We start from the raw sequence: 16,623 nt of genomic DNA, 5'->3' as shown, positions 1-16,623 counted from the left end.
AGGGTTGCCACGGTGACCGGCTGGTTGGGAGATGATGCTTTTGGTACCTTGATAGGCAAAGACCCTGCGACAAATGACCTTCCCACGATTTTTGTTACTTTTCCGGGGTCCATAAGCTCGATTGGATTCAGGCTCTGACTAGGCTTGACTTCGACTTCTACTCGACCCCCTCCTTTCGGGAAATACCCTCTGAAGTGAAAAGCAGCAGCATGTATCGTGATGCAGTTCCTTGTAGTTTCTAATTTTCAGCACGCTGACAGAGCGAGACATTTACTTTTATGTAAAAGTTACTTTCATCTTTTATTTGCTAAGTGCGAGCAGCCTGGAAGGGCTAATTCCATTCTACGTTTCTGTGCAGTGTAGTAACACTGGTGCACGTTGAATGTGGAAACAAAGTCCGAACGGAACGACCAATGAAATGTGGCAACGTCGCACCGAAGTGACCAGTACAGCATGCACGCTCAAGCTAGTGAAACCTTTTCTACGCTACAACGTCCAGTGTTAGTCCCAATTACCTTCAGTAATTATGCACATTAAGAATGGGCAAAATGTGTTCCTAGCATTTTGTCTAGTCGCTTTAGTGTACGAAATAGTAGTAGAGAGAATAGTAGAGAGAGAGTAGTAGCAGTAGAGAAAGTGTAGAAAAAAATTGTGTTAATAGATAAAGTAGCTCGTTGAACAGGATAAACTTCTAACCTAAAGAGGGAAGGTGGGCTTACCTCCTTATTACACGAATGTCAAGGTTTGCTCCAAACTTTTTTACTACAGGTGCGAATACCTGCAATGTAAGAAGATACGTAAACACTATGAGGAACCAGAAGGCCCGTCCAAACTACGCTGCTTCAAAGACAAGTGGCGGTTTCTTTGTCCAAGCGCTTAGTGGGGGAGGGGGGAAAGGAAAATTCAATCCCCCTCTCCCTCAGATCCACGACAGTTCAAAGAAGGGCATAGGACTGGATTTTCAGTGCAGTAACTGAAACCAATAAATAAAGCCCCTAGCTTTCCGCATCGGAAAATTGACATTTCCGCAAAGTGGGATTTACAAATCCACGGGATTCCGCCGGCAAGAGAAAAAGAAATAAGAAACGTTGTGGCATTCTCCCAAGATCGCTTATCGACTCATTCCGCGCGCTTTTCCAGCCTTTCGTAACTTTTCAGTGCGCAAAGAAAACTAGACTCGACCCTGACAATTTCTTTCCGGGCGTTCGTTAAATTTTCTTTCCTCACGGCATGTTCAGCCGTGTAAGTGCCAGCGGTATCAGTCGCGTCATGCATTGGAGTCGCGACTGATTGCGTTTAACGCAAGACAATGTCGCAAATCGATCGAAATCCTTACGTAATTCTGTAATATATATACAATATTCCACGAAAAGCACACGATTCTGAGGGAAACAGCAGGTGCCGCAAGACATGGCAAATTCCGCAAAATTTCACCGAATCACGAATTCGCGGAAAGCTTGGGGCTCTATGCACGACGTAGAAGGGCAATTAATTCTTCCTCGATACTCTGGAGGCCAGTAGAATGCACGCATGTGTGATGCAATAGATGACACATACCAAAATATCACATGGCCTTTAAAGAACTAATCATAAAAGCTGCAAAGACTTCAGCTTACAGAAATTGTGTAGTCGATATGTGGTGCCATGTCAACGTTTGTGCCACCGCACAGGTGGAGCTTTGATGCGCCGTCTGCAAACAGAAGACATGGCAAGGCGACTTGCAAAAGTAGTACAACACTCCTGGCAGACAGAACAGAGCAGACAGTATTTAACACGTAACACTATGTACTACAACGACTATTTGGACACGTGGAGCATCGAATGTGATCGTTTTATGTCACCCACCCGGCAGTGCCAGTATCTGCCTTGTAATTTCCACCGCGGATGATGCCAGGGTAGAACGTGATCTCCGTCGAGCCGATGTGGCCACCTTCCATCCGGCCCCCACAGATGTCCTTCACCAGTTGCAGTCCACATAGATGTTGTGGTCTGAAATTGATGTTTGTAAAAGCTTGGAATGGATAGTTCTGTGTCTTGAAGGTCAGCACATGGCTTAGTTTGCAGACGACATCTCAATGAAAGCAAAGAGGAGGTGTTGGAAAGAAAGAGTATTACCTCAGGCCCGGGTTGCTGCGACCAGCACGTATGTTTCTCACACGAATTGGCTTTCTAAACAGGGCGCTAAGTGCAACGGCAATGCGAAGTATCTGACCGCCCTGCAAAAGTTACAGTTAAATACAGTTAAATAGCAACAAAATCGCAATGACAGAGGTATCTCTGTCGAGGTGTGTCTCTCTTCCTTTATCATTTTGACTTCTTGGGTGGTTTCTGTGAGTGAATGATGCAGGAACTGCCGACAATTTGGCAGCGTGTTCCCTGAATATAAAACAAGTAAACAGAAACTTACTCCTTCCATAACACCTCCATCAATATCCACGACGGTGTCCGACGTATCTCCAGACATGCTCGAATGTCTTTCAGAAAAAAAAAACTCGAAAACTCAGAAACTCGAGTAAGAGAGAGAGAAGAAAAAAAATACTTTATCCGGCCTGCTCAGAACAAATTCACCGGTTCCACCGACAAGCAGAAGCGCACCAGCGAAGAGTGTACAGACAATTGTGGTAGTCTTGCTTTGCACACCCAGGTGTCGCTCCGTCCGCAGTGAGCGCCATTTAATGGTTTAATGACGCCATTATTACGGATCATGGGATCATGAAAGGTAAATTAATTATCACAGACATCGGATGTAGCATGGGGACTATTTTCGTCGCGTCTGCCTTGTAAAGAGGAGGCTCACAAGTCAGTCATTTTCAATTCAAAGCTATCCCAGTTACAGTGGCGTAGCCACGGGGGGCTAGGCCCCCCCCCCCTACCTGCCACTGACCGACCCACGCAAATCGTGCAAATCCGAGGAGAAAATAATATATGGGGGGGGGGGGGGAACAGTGTGACGATCACGAAAGTTCTTACAGTTCATGGCGTCTATCTAAGCGGCACACCTGAATGGTTTCAAAAGTATGAGCTTTTCAAAATCCTTCCAATCTCGTGACACCACCTCATTGGCCATCACAGTATAATAGATTGTGAATGTCCAAATCAATTATTTTCGTGTTTTTTTTTCAACCGCATGCTGCGGTGTGCGCAAGTATTGTGTGTTGTCGCACCCAGGATCAGCGGGGGGGGGGGGGAGTTTTCGTATAGAGCCCCCCCCCCCCTACCTTGGAGGTCTGGCTGCGCCACTGCCCAGTTAGCAAAGTTATGTGTAAGTGACATACTTGCATCCATCATTGGTCCGATATCGGATCTTCAGCCTTACGCCATCTGCGTGCAGTAGGGTTCCCGCCTTTTCCGTCGGCCAATACCAAACACCGGGGGGGGAGTGCAAGCGCAGCACAACATAGAACTTTGCATGAATACGATGTACGATTTTTTTTTTCATATTTTTGTTGCGGCTGGTCGCGGCGAAGCACAAAAGGACGTTATTCATTTGTGTAACGACGTAATTCTTTGGTGGATAAGGGAGTGCAAGATCGTTCTTTTGCGCTTCACCGCGACAAAATATATAAACCGAAACAAATTAATTACTGCAACAAATGACCCGCTTCGGTTGCAGATTTTTCTCTAAACGGTGTCCACTGAAGGTCCCAAACGGGGTAGTACCCATTTTAATGCCGACGGCGCCCTACTTTAGAAGTTGCGTTTTTTTCACGAAACTAGTTTGAATTTTTATTTAAACAATGAGCGCCTCCCACTCATTCACACAGTGCGCAGCTTGTAGGCGGTATCGGACAGATACACGTAAAAAAAAAGAAAGTTCGATTGGTGCACCGGTTCCCGAATTATTTAACCCGGGGATTTAACTGAAACGCCAGGTATATCCAACGCTTGCATGACCATATACAGGAAGGAACCACGTAACTAAGATAAAATCCTCTTTATTATCCCATTCCTCGTTATCTCTTAGACAGAGCATTTTCTATGGCTTTCCTGATTGCTTGTAGATCTCCACATGGTCCTTCATCTTGCTGCTCTTCATTTGACGAGTCCTCGAAATAGCAGGCGGCACTTTCCACCGTATCCAGCAGATTCCCACTAGCGCCATCTACCTCTGGAAGACGCCGCTGCGTGTCCCAGTTGGACACTGACGCCTCCGATATGCCCACTGAGCATTTCGTGAAACGCGTGTGAATGCTCTTGCACGAGAAAGAGTTATCAGTAGATAGGGACGGAAAAATGATATCCCTCGCTAAGAACTTTCCGCCAAACCCTCCGGTGCAGCAGGGTACGGCCATATGAAATACCTTCCGCCATATCTTCTGCTTAAAGAGCCGGCGCTGACCCTCCGTCGATCGGATGGGAATCGTCTGTACCAGAACGCATTTCTGGTCAATGATCACCGAGTGCACGTCTTCAATGTGCTTTCGCAACACGGCCATCTTATTGGCTCGATGTCCGCACATGGGACAGATGTAAATTTTAGCGTACGCCATCTTGTGGGCGTTTAAGTCACTTTTTGAAGGAAATGCCTCTTCGCACTGGAGGCAGACGAGATGCCTAGCGTGCTGATCGATGCAGTGGTCGTGGTATGTCGGCATAGTGAAGAAAAGTTCATTGCAGCATCGCGCGAACAAGTAGACGTCCTTATGCATTCGTTGACAGTGCTCTGCCATATCGGGGGATGACGCAAGGACGATGTGGCACTCGGGACAGCAAAATCCTTCGGGTTTCCTGCGCTCCATGGTAGAGTGTCGCCTGCAATTGAAGCGGAAGGCATTGTTACACATATTTCTGCGGTCGTAAATCAAATCATGCAGAGCTGCAATGTTTGCTGTGCAAACAAGAGAACTGGGAGGCCGCGCTGGATCACGTGACCGTTGCCACCCGAACATGAGCGCCAGGAATTTAGCAGCTTTAGACGCTTGTATTACGCTATAGGAGCATCGTGGTCGCTCGTCTTTGGGTTATGTAGTCTGCAAACCCATGTGAACTTCGACTATTGGGCCAATGAGGTCCCTCGTTAACCTCGCGATGCGGACGTAGTTGGGCAATCACCTGCTCGGTCGGAAAAAGTGTTAGCTGGCAAATTCCTGGCGCTCTGAACGTGAACATGCGAGACCTGGCAAAACTGACGCGAACATTGCGGATCCGGCAAAAAACAAAACAAAAAAACTGTTCAATAGGAGTGTTCCGATTACTTTTTTCCTCGGTTTTCCTCAGACGCTTTCAGACATATGTCGTCACAGTTCCCTTAGAAGTCTGCCCAGGACGCACATTCCCCCAGGGCGTCAGTCGTGACGTTGCCCACCTCTGTGAGGCCGACAAAGGCGAGTCCTTTCACCATACCACCACCATCCGATTACATAATTACCTCGAAGAACTATCTCGACAAACAGCCAACACAGCCACCATGGGGGGGAACTTGATATATCATTTTCCTCGCATCCCGTAGAAAAATATGCGCTCTATCTAGTCTCAGTTTCCTATTTTACTGACGGTACGAGCTCGGCGAAGCGGAATGCTTTCGAACCCGAACGTATTCGCTCGGCATTTTGAAGACAAGCAGCGAAGTAACAAACCGCAATAACGAACAAGGATTGTTGGAATAGCTAAGGCACTGCTTTCTGCAGGGCAGAGACCGAGACACTGGCATCAAGCCTAGCATAGCACGCAGTACGACGTTGTAAAAAGAATCACATCAATATTCTTAGCGGGAACGTGTAATACACGTATCTTCCTAGACCAATGCAAATGCACTTGGGAACACACCGAGAAAGACTTACCCAGAGGCGGACAACAGCAGATTGCCTCTTTGTTCGAGAACCTTCTGCTTCCTCGGAAGAACTGACAGTGCTATGCGACCCCAGATGAGATTATCTTCATTGGTCCGTGTGTCACCATGCGTACGAAGTATCATCCCTGATTGGTTTGAAAGCTTATCAGACTTGCCTACATATCGCAGGAATTCAGGAGATTACTTATCTTCGAAAGGAGCCAAAAGGAAAGAACAGGAACGATGGCCGTTGCGTCATTTAACGCACATACCAGGGCTGTACCGAAAACAATGCAAATGTGGTCATAACTTCTTTATTATTAACTGACGTAGATCGTTCACATAGCACATGTAGTTGGAGTGACTCTTCTTCTATACTGATGTTACAGGATCTTTTTCTTCATTGCAGGTGAACAATGGATTCCAAGCAGAATCAACGTGCTGTCATTGATGTCTTGACGAAGGAGCGAGTGCAAGCTGCTTTCCATCACCTTCTGTATAGCACTGTGACCACAGTTCAGTTGATTAGCAACTCTCACGGACTGTGACACGTCCACACGTCCTCGCGAGTCCACTCGTCGATTCATATCAATGGTCGCAGTTGGTCTCCTACTGCGCGAATTGTCTTCAACAACGCTGTTTCTCCTTTATCCACCAGGGCACATTGCTCTTGTCAATGGTGTTATCTCCGTTCACATTCTATAGCTTTCTGTGGAAGTCCGACAGTCCGCAGCCCTCCTTCGTCAAGAACGCAATGACAGCACGTTGATATGTTGCTTGCAATCCATTACCTCACCTGCAACGAAGAAAAAGATTCTGTAACACCAGTATAGAAGAGGAGTCACTCCAACTACATGTGCAATTTGAACTATCTACATCAGTTATTAAAGTTATGACCACTTTCGCATTGTTTTCGGTACTGACTCAGTACTATAGGAAAGAAAAAAGATCGTCCTGTTGAGTGACTATTTGTTGGCGTCTCATTGGATTTCGAATTGTTTTGAAAGGTGTATAAGTGGATTCGATAAGAGATTGTTTTCTTGGGTTATCCTGGGCACGAAGATGAGAGGAATGCGCTCATATTTGATTATGATCCGACTTCCGCCGACGACACAGATGCGCAAGGGCGCAATAGACGTGGAGAAAATTAGCACCGCGGATACCGAAACTGATCAGATTTTTGATCACGTGACTTTCATCGTTGATCAGATTATCACGGCTACCAGTGGAGAGGTCCGTGGGGAGAAATCACGTACTCTCGCATCTCTGACGTCAGAGTAAGTAGTCCTACAAGTCAACCTAATAAGTCGTCACTTGGTTGTTCCGTGACGCCAAGAATAGTGGTTAGGATAGTTTTGTGCACGCAGTGGCAAGACTACTAACACTGCTATAATACGTCGATAGACGAAAGGAAACAAAACAAAGTGGCAAAAGAATACAGTGTTACACTTGACATGACGCGAAGAAGTTAATAGTTCAATTGTTGGTAGCAGTAGCCGAAGTGTCAGACTTCTGCCTCAGTGACAGTGTAGCCTCAGTGTCTGCCTTCTCGGCAGTAGGCTTCGATTCTTCCTGTTCAGTAGATGGTTTCCCAGCAGCTGGTTGCTCGGGAGGCAGATGCAAAGCAGGGAAACTGTTGAAGTAGTCCAAATTGGGAGCGAGGATATTGTTCTTGAACAGATGGGCTGCCAGCTTGGAGAAGAGGACGAGGCTACCGAAGTTGACTCCCATACACAAAGTACGGAAGGGAAATTGTTGTCCACGAACTGCATCGTAGAAAGGGTACTGCAGCAGAACGGGGACGCCGACGGACGGTTCCCCGCTGACGGTACGGAGGGTACCACCCAGGAGAAAGCCGCACAGTAGGCCGTACGAATTGGTTGTTTCCTGGGAAGAAAAGGCACGTCTGTTTTTTATAACTACATAGTTGGGACCACGACCTACTAGATTATAACGACCATGTCGTATAGGCACCCCTTCCCAGCGCCGCATTTTTGGAAGGCAGCGGCAGCGCTACTCATCGTCCCAGTTATTGCTTCCTCAACTTCAACAATACTTCTGTACAAGCGGTGGATATTCCACAGATGTTTCATTCTGAGCTTGATTATCATTATCATTCTACGCGTTTTCATAGGAGCTATTGCTGTCGTCTGCTACGGGAGCCGTACGTACGCTTCTGCGCGTTCAGAATTCAAATTTCCATCGTCCAATCGTGACGCAGGTCTCGCGGGGCGACGAGTAGCGCCCCTAGCGGACCGTGCGGACGGGCTCCTCATATAGGGGTTGCCGATTATGACATGATCGTTATAATCTAGTAGGTCGTGGTTGGAACATGCTGATATATAAGGAGGCGCACCTGGAGGTAGAAGATAGAGACCATCTGTGGGAAGAGCAGGACATAAACCAAATCGGAACTGAGCACCCACAGGGAGTACACAGAGCCCGATTTCACCGAGAGGGCCAATATGGTGGCTAGTCCACCGAAGCCAACCACTGACGCTCGAAGGAACGTGCCAATTTCTGTGGTGCTTGCCTGAAGATGCAAAAAGGTGTAATGGCTGTACTGGCAATCGTGACGTTATGTAATGTCCAAATGGCCAAAACCTCAAATGCTCTTACGAGAGAACGTTGTCCCCAGTGCCGGATTTACAGTGGTGGGGGCCCCGGGGCACTGTGCTGTGGGGGCTCCCTCGTGTATTCTATGTGTTCTATGTATTCGTGTATTATGTGTCTATAAATGACATCGTTTTGTATCTAAAAGACGGCGGCCGTGAGGCACACTAGTCCCGAAATTTTTCAGCAGTCAGGTTTTGTCATATTTTGAAGATTTCGTAGACAAGTGAAATAAATATTCTATTCGTGTCTATCCAATGTGTTATTCGGGGTCGATATGCGTGGATGGAGGACAGATTTTTACCAAGTTTCCGTTTCAGGGATGCGTTTCAGGCATGCAAAACAGATTTCCCTTGGACAAGACCGTTACTGGTGGGGGCCCCTTTGTGGTGGGGGCCCCGGAGCAAGTGCCCCGTCTGCCATCCCCTATAAATTCGGCACTGGTTGTCCCAATATTGCCTTGAAACGTTGCAAAAACGTGGCTACAATATCCACTCCAGGCCACGTTCTGGCAACGTTGGTGCAATATATTTTCTTGCAACATTGCTGCAACGTGATCATTCTACGTAGAGCCAATGTTATGCACTATAAGAAAAAAAAGGTGTGAAAAGGTGGTAACTTCTATAGTTACCACCTATATAGATCAACATAGCGTCTGATAAAGGGTGTAAAAGGGTGGTAAAAGCAATTATAATACAACCAAATTGCTGCAAAAAGGCGTACGCCCCCTCGCTCACCGAATCAGAAGTGGCAACCCTATCGTTCGTGACAGAGAGTGAGGTAGAAGGTAGAACTTTGCAACCTTTTAGGCACAACATATGCGACAAATATTACCTCCTAAAAGGTAGAACTGCTCCACCCTCTTTTCCGAGAGAGTAGCGACGGTCACGTAATATTGGCACGATTCTGACGGGGTATTTGTGCGCTATTTATTTATTTTATTGACTTGGGAAGCAAGATGCATATGGCATATTACAAGCACTACTGCTCCACTGGCACCCGTCTTTAGCTTCGCAACACTGTTATCAGCATAAGTGCCGTATACCCCATGACATACCCCACTCGGCTCGATCACTTGAGCACTGGGGTTGGGGGGAGATCACTTGGGCATCCCACAGAAACCTCTATTGGCGAACTGGAGGGAGCATATACTGAAATAGATTCACGTTCACTCACCCTTCCTGGCAAGTACTGTGAAATACTGTTTTTAATTCATGCTATCGTCACTAATGTGATTAGTAGTCACTTCTAGCGGATGTGACCATTGATTCAACGATAAGATGTTTAATGCTGATTGTTGTCACCTCAACCAGGTTTCACACGATGTCCCCACCTCTAGCGAGGCGCCCAGCAGACAAGAAGCAGGAAAAACGGCAGACTTGAATATTTGATTAGATGCCGTCAATGTCAAACGTTATGCTGTTATAAAAACAAATAATGTCTCTATACCACCACCCAATTTGCTCGCCAACGCTTTGTGTGACCTCCATAGTTTGGTCTGGTCATAGTCTGGTGCCTACCTTAGGCCTGATCAACTTCTGGTAGACGTTCCTCGTGGTCAAAGTGGCAGCACTAAGGATGGATGAGTCGACGGACGACATAACGGCTGTTACAATGGCGAGCATGCCCAGTACCGCCTCATAGCGTGGCGTTAACATGTGCATGGCGTAGGGCAGAATGCGATACTGGTCTTCCTCGGCAAGCCGGGCTGGGCCCGGGCCGACCTTGGTAAAGTCTGCGAGAAGGTAAGAAATGTTGGGTGCAGGAGTCACCGTAAGGTATAAGCGTCAATAGTCACTTTCACGTGGCGGCGGTAAAAGTCCATTTCTCTGCTCTGCAATTAAAACAGAGGTCAGCACAGCCTTGGGAGTCTCAGTCGACTGTCATGTAAACCCTCCTTATTCGACCTTGACGATTAGTCAACTGGGGGCTTTCAGTCGACATGTCGGTCAATGTTAACGCAGATAATCGTGGTCTATACGGCGTCACAGTTAGTTTTCCGGTTTCGGTATTATACAGTACTTTCGCGATCCCTGGAGAGATGCGCCCGTTGCGCGTAAAACGAGGCCCGATAGGTCAAACGACGTGACGTAGTCATTAAGAGTTCTCCAATCACGGCCAGTTTGCGTTTAAAACCGTCTTCGGGGAACGGCTGATGGTTTTTGTCGTCTGCTTCGAAGCAGACGACATTTTAACCACGTGATCCTGTATCCCCGATGGCGAAGGAGTGAGAGGCGGCAATAGGCAAGCGTCCTGTAACCAGGTGGAGTTGGTCACAGTGGCGTGTGCAAAACCTTTCTTAGGGAATATGACTCTTTGGGATTGGAAGGAGCTAAAACTCATTTCGCACGCCTTTCTCTTCTCCCGAGCCTCAGGACGGGCCCCGCTTCCTCTCACACATAAAGCGCTCAATAAAAAGAGCGACGTCGGCATAGGCGGCCGTGTCGTGGCGCTGCACGCTAGGATACTATGCTTCTGGCTCTTCAGCACGAAATATATATTGAAAGCAGTTTGTACTCGTTGTGGTTGCAGCTGCTCCTATGATGGCAGGTGGTAGCGCCAGAAAGATACACCCGAAAGCCGCCAGATAAGATATCATCCGCGCAACGACCTCCGTTTCAGCACTGAGGACACGCTGGAAGTAGACCTGGAAGGCAGCAAGTACATACAATCACTTGGTCGGCGTCGAATTTTTCTCACACACATCGTACTGTGTATTCACACGAGCGACATTTCCCCAGAAACGGAATATGCGAAAAGTATCAGCTTTCTGATGACCACGCGAGCGAGTGCTCAACGTCGCGTCTTCACGTACACTGCTAACCGTGGGGAGTGTCCTGCTACACAGTCACAAGATACGTATTACCGTAGCAGACGACGGGAAAACACGCTGACGGTGTCGTCTGCTAAGTGTCGTCTGCTAAACGAGCAGTACGCCACTCCCGATATTCCGCACCGTGTGAATGCTCAACATCACACGGGACGGAACAGAGCAGTGTTCTCGCTTTTTCTTCGACTAGAATATTCAGTGAGGATGTCGCTCGTGTGAATACACGGATACTGAACCTTCTCGATTCGACAGTAACCAGGAACGAGAAGCAGTTCAGAGCCTCGACTCGAGTGACGTAAAAGCAGCAGCCAATCAGTAAGCGACGCGCGCTTCTCACATTAGGCTCCGCACAGAAGGGCGTCTGAGTCTCTACAGCAGTAGCAACATAACGCGTTTTCTCGGCGACAAACCGGTTCGTTCCGCGGCCTAACGAAAAATCGCGGATTCAACCCACAGACAACGATTTCTCGGCGGTTCTTCGCGGTTTGTTTGGTGCCATGCTTGTCGTCTGGAGCCCCTTGGCGGCGTTCTTTGTAACTAGACTCGTAAAGGACATACGCGACGATACAGTAATGATAAAAGATGGAAGTCACTGAAAACGTCAGGCAGCTGTAGGACTCGAACCCACATCTTCTGGATTACCTGGGTCCAGGGCTCGACCAACTGAGCTAAGCTAACACACCTCCCAGGCGACTTCCAAGAGTGCGTCCATCTGAAGGGTACAAATCAACCACTCTCTCTCACTCATCCTCCTTTCACTCTTACATTTTTGCTCACTCATACACACATTCATACGACAGGGATCGACGCGGCGGCAACTGTTGAACATGAGAGAACTCGTGTTCTGAGGCTGGAACAACGTAAGGCTTTGCATGCCCTGTATGTATTTGTCCTTTCTATGTTGTTCCAGCCTAAGAACGTCGGTTCTCTAATGTGGTAACTGCAGTTCTAAAAGGTGTACCTGCCAGGAATTTCCCTACACCCCCCTCAGGGGGGGTGTACACCCTCCCTGCATTTTTGCAACACCCCCCTGAAATTTCAGAGGTGACCCCAACCAACTCGGCCACCAGCACGTTCTAGCTTGTAGTGAGTCCGGCGCAGGGAATTACATCCTAAGCTTGGGCTGTAGGACCACAGCCATGCAGATGATCGTACCATGCATTTGTCCAAAAGGATTTGAAAGTGACTGTTCAGTATGCATATACTGCACGCATATACGAGCAGAAATGCTTGCGGACACGCAAACTCAATGTGGATCATGAACCATTTGCGCCCAACTCAATCAAGCGAGGTATTTTTCTTTTTTCGTCTAAGGTTTTCACCATTGGTTGCTAGGTATTCATTGAGCTTCGTGAGACAAGGTGCTAGACTTTTTTCTTTGTCGGTCGTCTCCATATGCATCGTAATGTTGAAATGCCGTTCATAATGAATCTGTATTCTAATGTACTGTGTTCAAACATGTACAAATAAAACGGGAAAGCTGTGCACATATGTCACCATTATGCCACAATTCTTCCCGTGTCTAAGGAAAATTCCGTAAGCGGAACCTTCACCAAGCCTAACCCCCCCCCCCTTGAAAGCTCGGCACCCCCCCCAGCAGTGAATTTCTGGGGAAATCACTGGTACCTGCCACGAAATTCCTCCGAGCGCAGTCATCAAGAAAAAATCCAGTGCCACGGGTACATCTTCGAAATTGATGTTGCCAACCCAGTTGGATTCGGGACCCTTGAAGGTACCGACGGCATCGTTCCGCAAGACGAATGGCACGCAATACCACTGGAACGGCGAACTTACGTGTAAGAAACGTCACCATATAATATGTCAAGGTAAAGCGGCCTATACCAGTGCTACTGCCGATGTTAGCAGCTGGAAGAAGTCGGTGTAGACGACTGAATACAGGCCTCCCAGTGCAGTATAGAAGATGGTAACGAAGGATGAGATCACTATGGCAATAGTGCTGGATTCGAAGCCAATCATGACGTCCACCGCTGTGCCTGTAGACAGAAGGGAAACATATTGGACGCGTTCACGCAAAAGGTCACGCTGGAGGTGATGGGTTCGAATGCCACCACCAGCTGTGCGACCTGAAGTAGATTTTCCGCCGGACACTCCAGACAGATGTCAACACGGTTCCCCCAGAAGTCTCGAGACTTCGGGGGAACCGTGTTGAGACAGTAAAGGATGGGGATCCTATCCCTTAGGTGATCCCATCCCATCCCGGGGGAGACAGTAAGGGATGGGATGCCATCCCTTACTGTTTGCAGCTTACCTTTCTCTCTATCTGTCTACCTCCCACAGGGTGCCATATACTACACTTACGTCATTTGTAGAATACTATATCAGAGACCTGTGGTAAGGCTCTCCTCTTCAATACGAAACTACCTTATGGCTCAAGCTCCGCTCAGGACAGCAAAATTATCCTCGGAGGAAAGAGGTGGGATGAAAGAGGAGGAAAGGATAACTGACTGGACAGGAAGTATCGGACCGGAAGAAAGCTACGGTACGGTATGCTAGCCGACATACCAGTTACTGCTCATGTGTGGAATGTGATTACTGCGTTCGGGTGGGAAGCTCTTGGAAGGTCTATGTATACGCTATAGGCTGAAAATGCCTCTGGAATTACTTCATTCACAACGCAGTTCTCTCTCTCTCCTTCTCTCTCTCCAGTTTTTTTCTCTCTCTTTGGTCTTGGAAGTGATCCGCTCAGGCTGTCGCCGTGTGCTGACCATTAATGTACTGTACTTCACCGCGCTGTACGCATGCACTGTCCATTGCATGAAAGCGGAACTAACCAAGTGCAGTCAAGATGGCAGCGGCCCAGCAGATTTCCCCACAGATGGCTGGGATGATGGGCAGAACGACGATCCATTTCCCGAAACGTCGTTGAAACGGATCGAGCATGGTGATGGAATCAGTAGAACGGATCTTCTGTGCAAACAACCGGCCACCTGGCGGTGAAAACACCTGTCAGACCAGCAGGCACCATAACGGCCAGGTGTCAATTCAACCGCAGAACAAAAAAAAAAAAAAAAAAGAAAAAACACGGTGATCAACCACGTTTCTGTGTTTGTTTTAAAAATTGGTGGCCCCGGAGACCGCCGAAAGCCTGATTGGCTGGCGGGTGTTTTCTCGTTTGTCTACGACGAATTCGGGTGGTCATTTCATGGCAGCACGGCCTATAGCGCTCTGAAGTCGGCGCCCGAGCCGGATCAAGTGACCGTTGCGACCGTTGCCACCCGAACATGAGCGCCAAGAATCTAGCGGTTTTAGGGTTTTAGTCACTTGGATCACGCTAGGGGCACCGCAGTCGCCCGTCTTCGGGTTCCGTAGTCTGCTAAACCACGTGAACAAAGATATCATATTCTGCTTCAAATCACTTCTCTGTAAAATCGTTTTTTTTCTGGCTTTTTAAACTTTTTCTTATTAAGAAAGGATCCGAAAGATTCGAGATTCGTAAGATTCGCAGAATCTTCCTTGGATTCGGATTTGGATAATTTTGGATTGGCAGAACCCTGCTTGGATTCGGATTTGGATAATTCAGGATTAGCAGAACCTTGCTTGGATTCGGATAATTCTGGATTCGCAGAACCTTGCTTGGATTCGGATTTGGATAATTCTGGATTAGCAGAACCTTGCTTGGATTCGGATTTGGATAATTCTGGATTCGCAGGATCTTCCTTGGATTCGGATTCGGAAAATTCTGGATTCGCAGAACCTTGCTTGGATTCGGATTTGGATAATTCTGGATTAGCAGAACCTTGCTTGGATTCGGATAATTCTGGATTCGCAGAATCTTCCTTGGATTCGGATTCGGAAAATTCTAGATTCGTCCCATCTCTCGTCTTCAGTACTTATTCCTCAGTCCTTACCCAGGAGGAGGCTGATAGCATAGCCGAGAGGAGCATGGCACCAGATTATTCCAGACGAGTAGACAACCTCGGCCACACCGCTCAGGTAGCCTCCTCCAACCCAGGTGGCTAGAAGAGGAAGGACTGACTTACAGCAAGGTCTTACGGGTCATGGCCCATAGCTTACCGGTCATTGTCATCAAGCCGAGGCAGACCGTCAGCTTACGTTCGCAGAGGAACAAGCGTAGCAGGTACAACTGTTCTTCCCGACGCCTCTCCTTGCGGTACTTAGCCTTACCGAGCTTTTGGGAGGCTGCTTGCACCGACCCGACGTGCAATTTCCGGGCCGCCCAAACCCCAACGGCGGTGATGAGGAGGTAGTAGAATATTACAACCAATGCAGCTGTGGTGTCCAGCGCCATTGCTACAAGGGTTTGTAGGTACGCGAGCACTTTCCGGAACGTCCGAAAATATAGCGTGAAGCACGGGATTTGCCACGCGGGATGGCGATGACAATAGTGATTCCCGCCATAGGTAATAGGGCATCCGAAAGTGGTGCCGGCCCATTGTGACCGTGTAGAGCTCATCGACCCTTGACGCAAGGGAATATCCAAATCTCATGTGGTAGCGTCTGTGCGACATTCCTTGAATGTGGAGAACCGTGGAATAAATCGAGGCTCCTATACAGACTCTTCCCTATAATTCCGTGACATGTATCACTGTTGCTTGACGATTTGAGTTTTTTTTTTCCACCAGACGTCGCCCTGAGCTGTATTGCTCTGTTTTACTGGTGGTGATGGTGATGTTGAAAGGGCTCGTCGTTGTCGGTCTCACAGAGGTGGGCAACGTTACGACTGACGCCCTGGGGGACTGTGTGCGTCCTGGGCCGACCTCTAAGGGAACTGTGCCGACATATGTCTGAAAGCGTCTGAGGAAAACACCAAGAAAAACCCCAGAGAGCACAGCCGGCATCGGGATTCGAACCCGGGTACCTCCCAGTCTCCCGGGCACCAATTTTACTTGCGAACAGACCTCCCCCTGTTTGTAAACAAAATGGCGTCATAGTGTTCGACAGCGCCACCAATTTGGTAGAGTTGAACTACGCTCAAAGCGAGGGGGTGAACAAGGTCGCGCCCGAAAGCCACTCTCTTGAGGGGATTACGATGGTCTCTGAAAGGGACGCGATCTTCGGTCCTACTTTTCTTTCAATAGGAGGCAGCGAACAGGTATCCATTCGTGGAACCCAGCCCTCCCCCTTCCGATTTGTTTCGGTTACAGTCTGTCTACCAACGTCATGATGACGTTTCTCGGGTAGAGATCTATTAAAAATATTTTGCGTTCCCCGCGTATATCGCACGTATAACTTGCTGTGCAGGGTTTACGAGCAACAAGCTGCTAAACGACGCCGTCAACACAAACTGTCTGTCTGCTGCTTTACAGTATAGCTACTACCTTTAAAACGGCGAATCCTGGAACCGAAACCGCTTTCACAGTTCTCATGTACCGTAACCGAATTGATTTACAGCGCGAAATAAAGGGAATAAGCCAATCCATGCCAATCC

At 48.1% G+C, this 16,623-nt stretch overlaps 3 protein-coding genes across 3 annotated transcripts in view; all 3 read right to left on the bottom strand.

The window, feature by feature from the left end:
• Nucleotides 1-2,612, bottom strand: part of LOC135390676 (RNA 3'-terminal phosphate cyclase-like) — a 5,657-nt gene extending 3,045 nt beyond the window's left edge. Inside the window, exons 1-6 of the mRNA XM_064620487.1 lie at nt 2,408-2,612; nt 2,116-2,216; nt 1,846-1,989; nt 1,617-1,740; nt 720-778; nt 48-189 (exon numbers count right to left, since the gene is read on the bottom strand). Coding sequence (XP_064476557.1) covers nt 48-189; nt 720-778; nt 1,617-1,740; nt 1,846-1,989; nt 2,116-2,216; nt 2,408-2,464 — 627 coding nt within the window. The 5' untranslated portion in view covers nt 2,465-2,612. The remainder of the gene's footprint in view (nt 1-47; nt 190-719; nt 779-1,616; nt 1,741-1,845; nt 1,990-2,115; nt 2,217-2,407) is intronic.
• A 1,307-nt stretch (nt 2,613-3,919) lies between these two features.
• Nucleotides 3,920-5,929, bottom strand: LOC135390675 (uncharacterized). Its single transcript, XM_064620486.1, has 2 exons — nt 5,781-5,929; nt 3,920-4,752 (listed from the first exon to the last, which is right to left on the bottom strand). The coding sequence occupies exons 1-2, from the start codon at nt 5,912-5,914 to the stop codon at nt 3,954-3,956; spliced, it is 933 nt and encodes a 310-aa protein (XP_064476556.1). The 5' UTR covers nt 5,915-5,929; the 3' UTR covers nt 3,920-3,953.
• A 139-nt stretch (nt 5,930-6,068) lies between these two features.
• LOC135390674 (high-affinity choline transporter 1-like) lies at nt 6,069-15,716 on the bottom strand. The gene is made up of 9 exons (XM_064620485.1): nt 15,249-15,716; nt 15,083-15,190; nt 14,006-14,161; nt 13,056-13,207; nt 12,840-12,989; nt 10,901-11,030; nt 9,904-10,118; nt 8,127-8,303; nt 6,069-7,657 (listed from the first exon to the last, which is right to left on the bottom strand). The coding sequence occupies exons 1-9, from the start codon at nt 15,646-15,648 to the stop codon at nt 7,247-7,249; spliced, it is 1,899 nt and encodes a 632-aa protein (XP_064476555.1). The 5' UTR covers nt 15,649-15,716; the 3' UTR covers nt 6,069-7,246.
• Between the last annotated feature and the right edge of the window lie 907 nt (nt 15,717-16,623).

Source organism: Ornithodoros turicata, chromosome 4, assembly GCF_037126465.1.
Source record: "Ornithodoros turicata isolate Travis chromosome 4, ASM3712646v1, whole genome shotgun sequence".
NCBI classification, from domain to species: domain Eukaryota; kingdom Metazoa; phylum Arthropoda; class Arachnida; order Ixodida; family Argasidae; genus Ornithodoros; species Ornithodoros turicata.
The sequence above is the reverse complement of the archived record's forward strand: the minus strand, read 5'-3'. Positions and strand labels throughout refer to the sequence as shown.

What these genes read in the sequence shown, in the direction of transcription:
- LOC135390675 (XM_064620486.1), bottom strand. Translation starts at nt 5,914, where the DNA reads ATGATACTTCGTACGCATGGTGACACACGGACCAATGAAGATAATCTC. An exon ending in CTGCTGTTGTCCGCCTCTGG is followed by an intron (nt 4,753 to 5,780) that starts GTAAGTCTTTCT and finishes CTTCAATTGCAG; the next exon opens with GCGACACTCTACCATGGAGC.
- LOC135390674 (XM_064620485.1), bottom strand. Translation starts at nt 15,648, where the DNA reads ATGAGCTCTACACGGTCACAATGGGCCGGCACCACTTTCGGATGCCCT. An exon ending in TGCTATCAGCCTCCTCCTGG is followed by an intron (nt 14,162 to 15,082) that starts GTAAGGACTGAG and finishes TTTCACCGCCAG; the next exon opens with GTGGCCGGTTGTTTGCACAG. An exon ending in TCGGAGGAATTTCGTGGCAG is followed by an intron (nt 11,031 to 12,839) that starts GTACCAGTGATT and finishes GCTGCCTTCCAG; the next exon opens with GTCTACTTCCAGCGTGTCCT.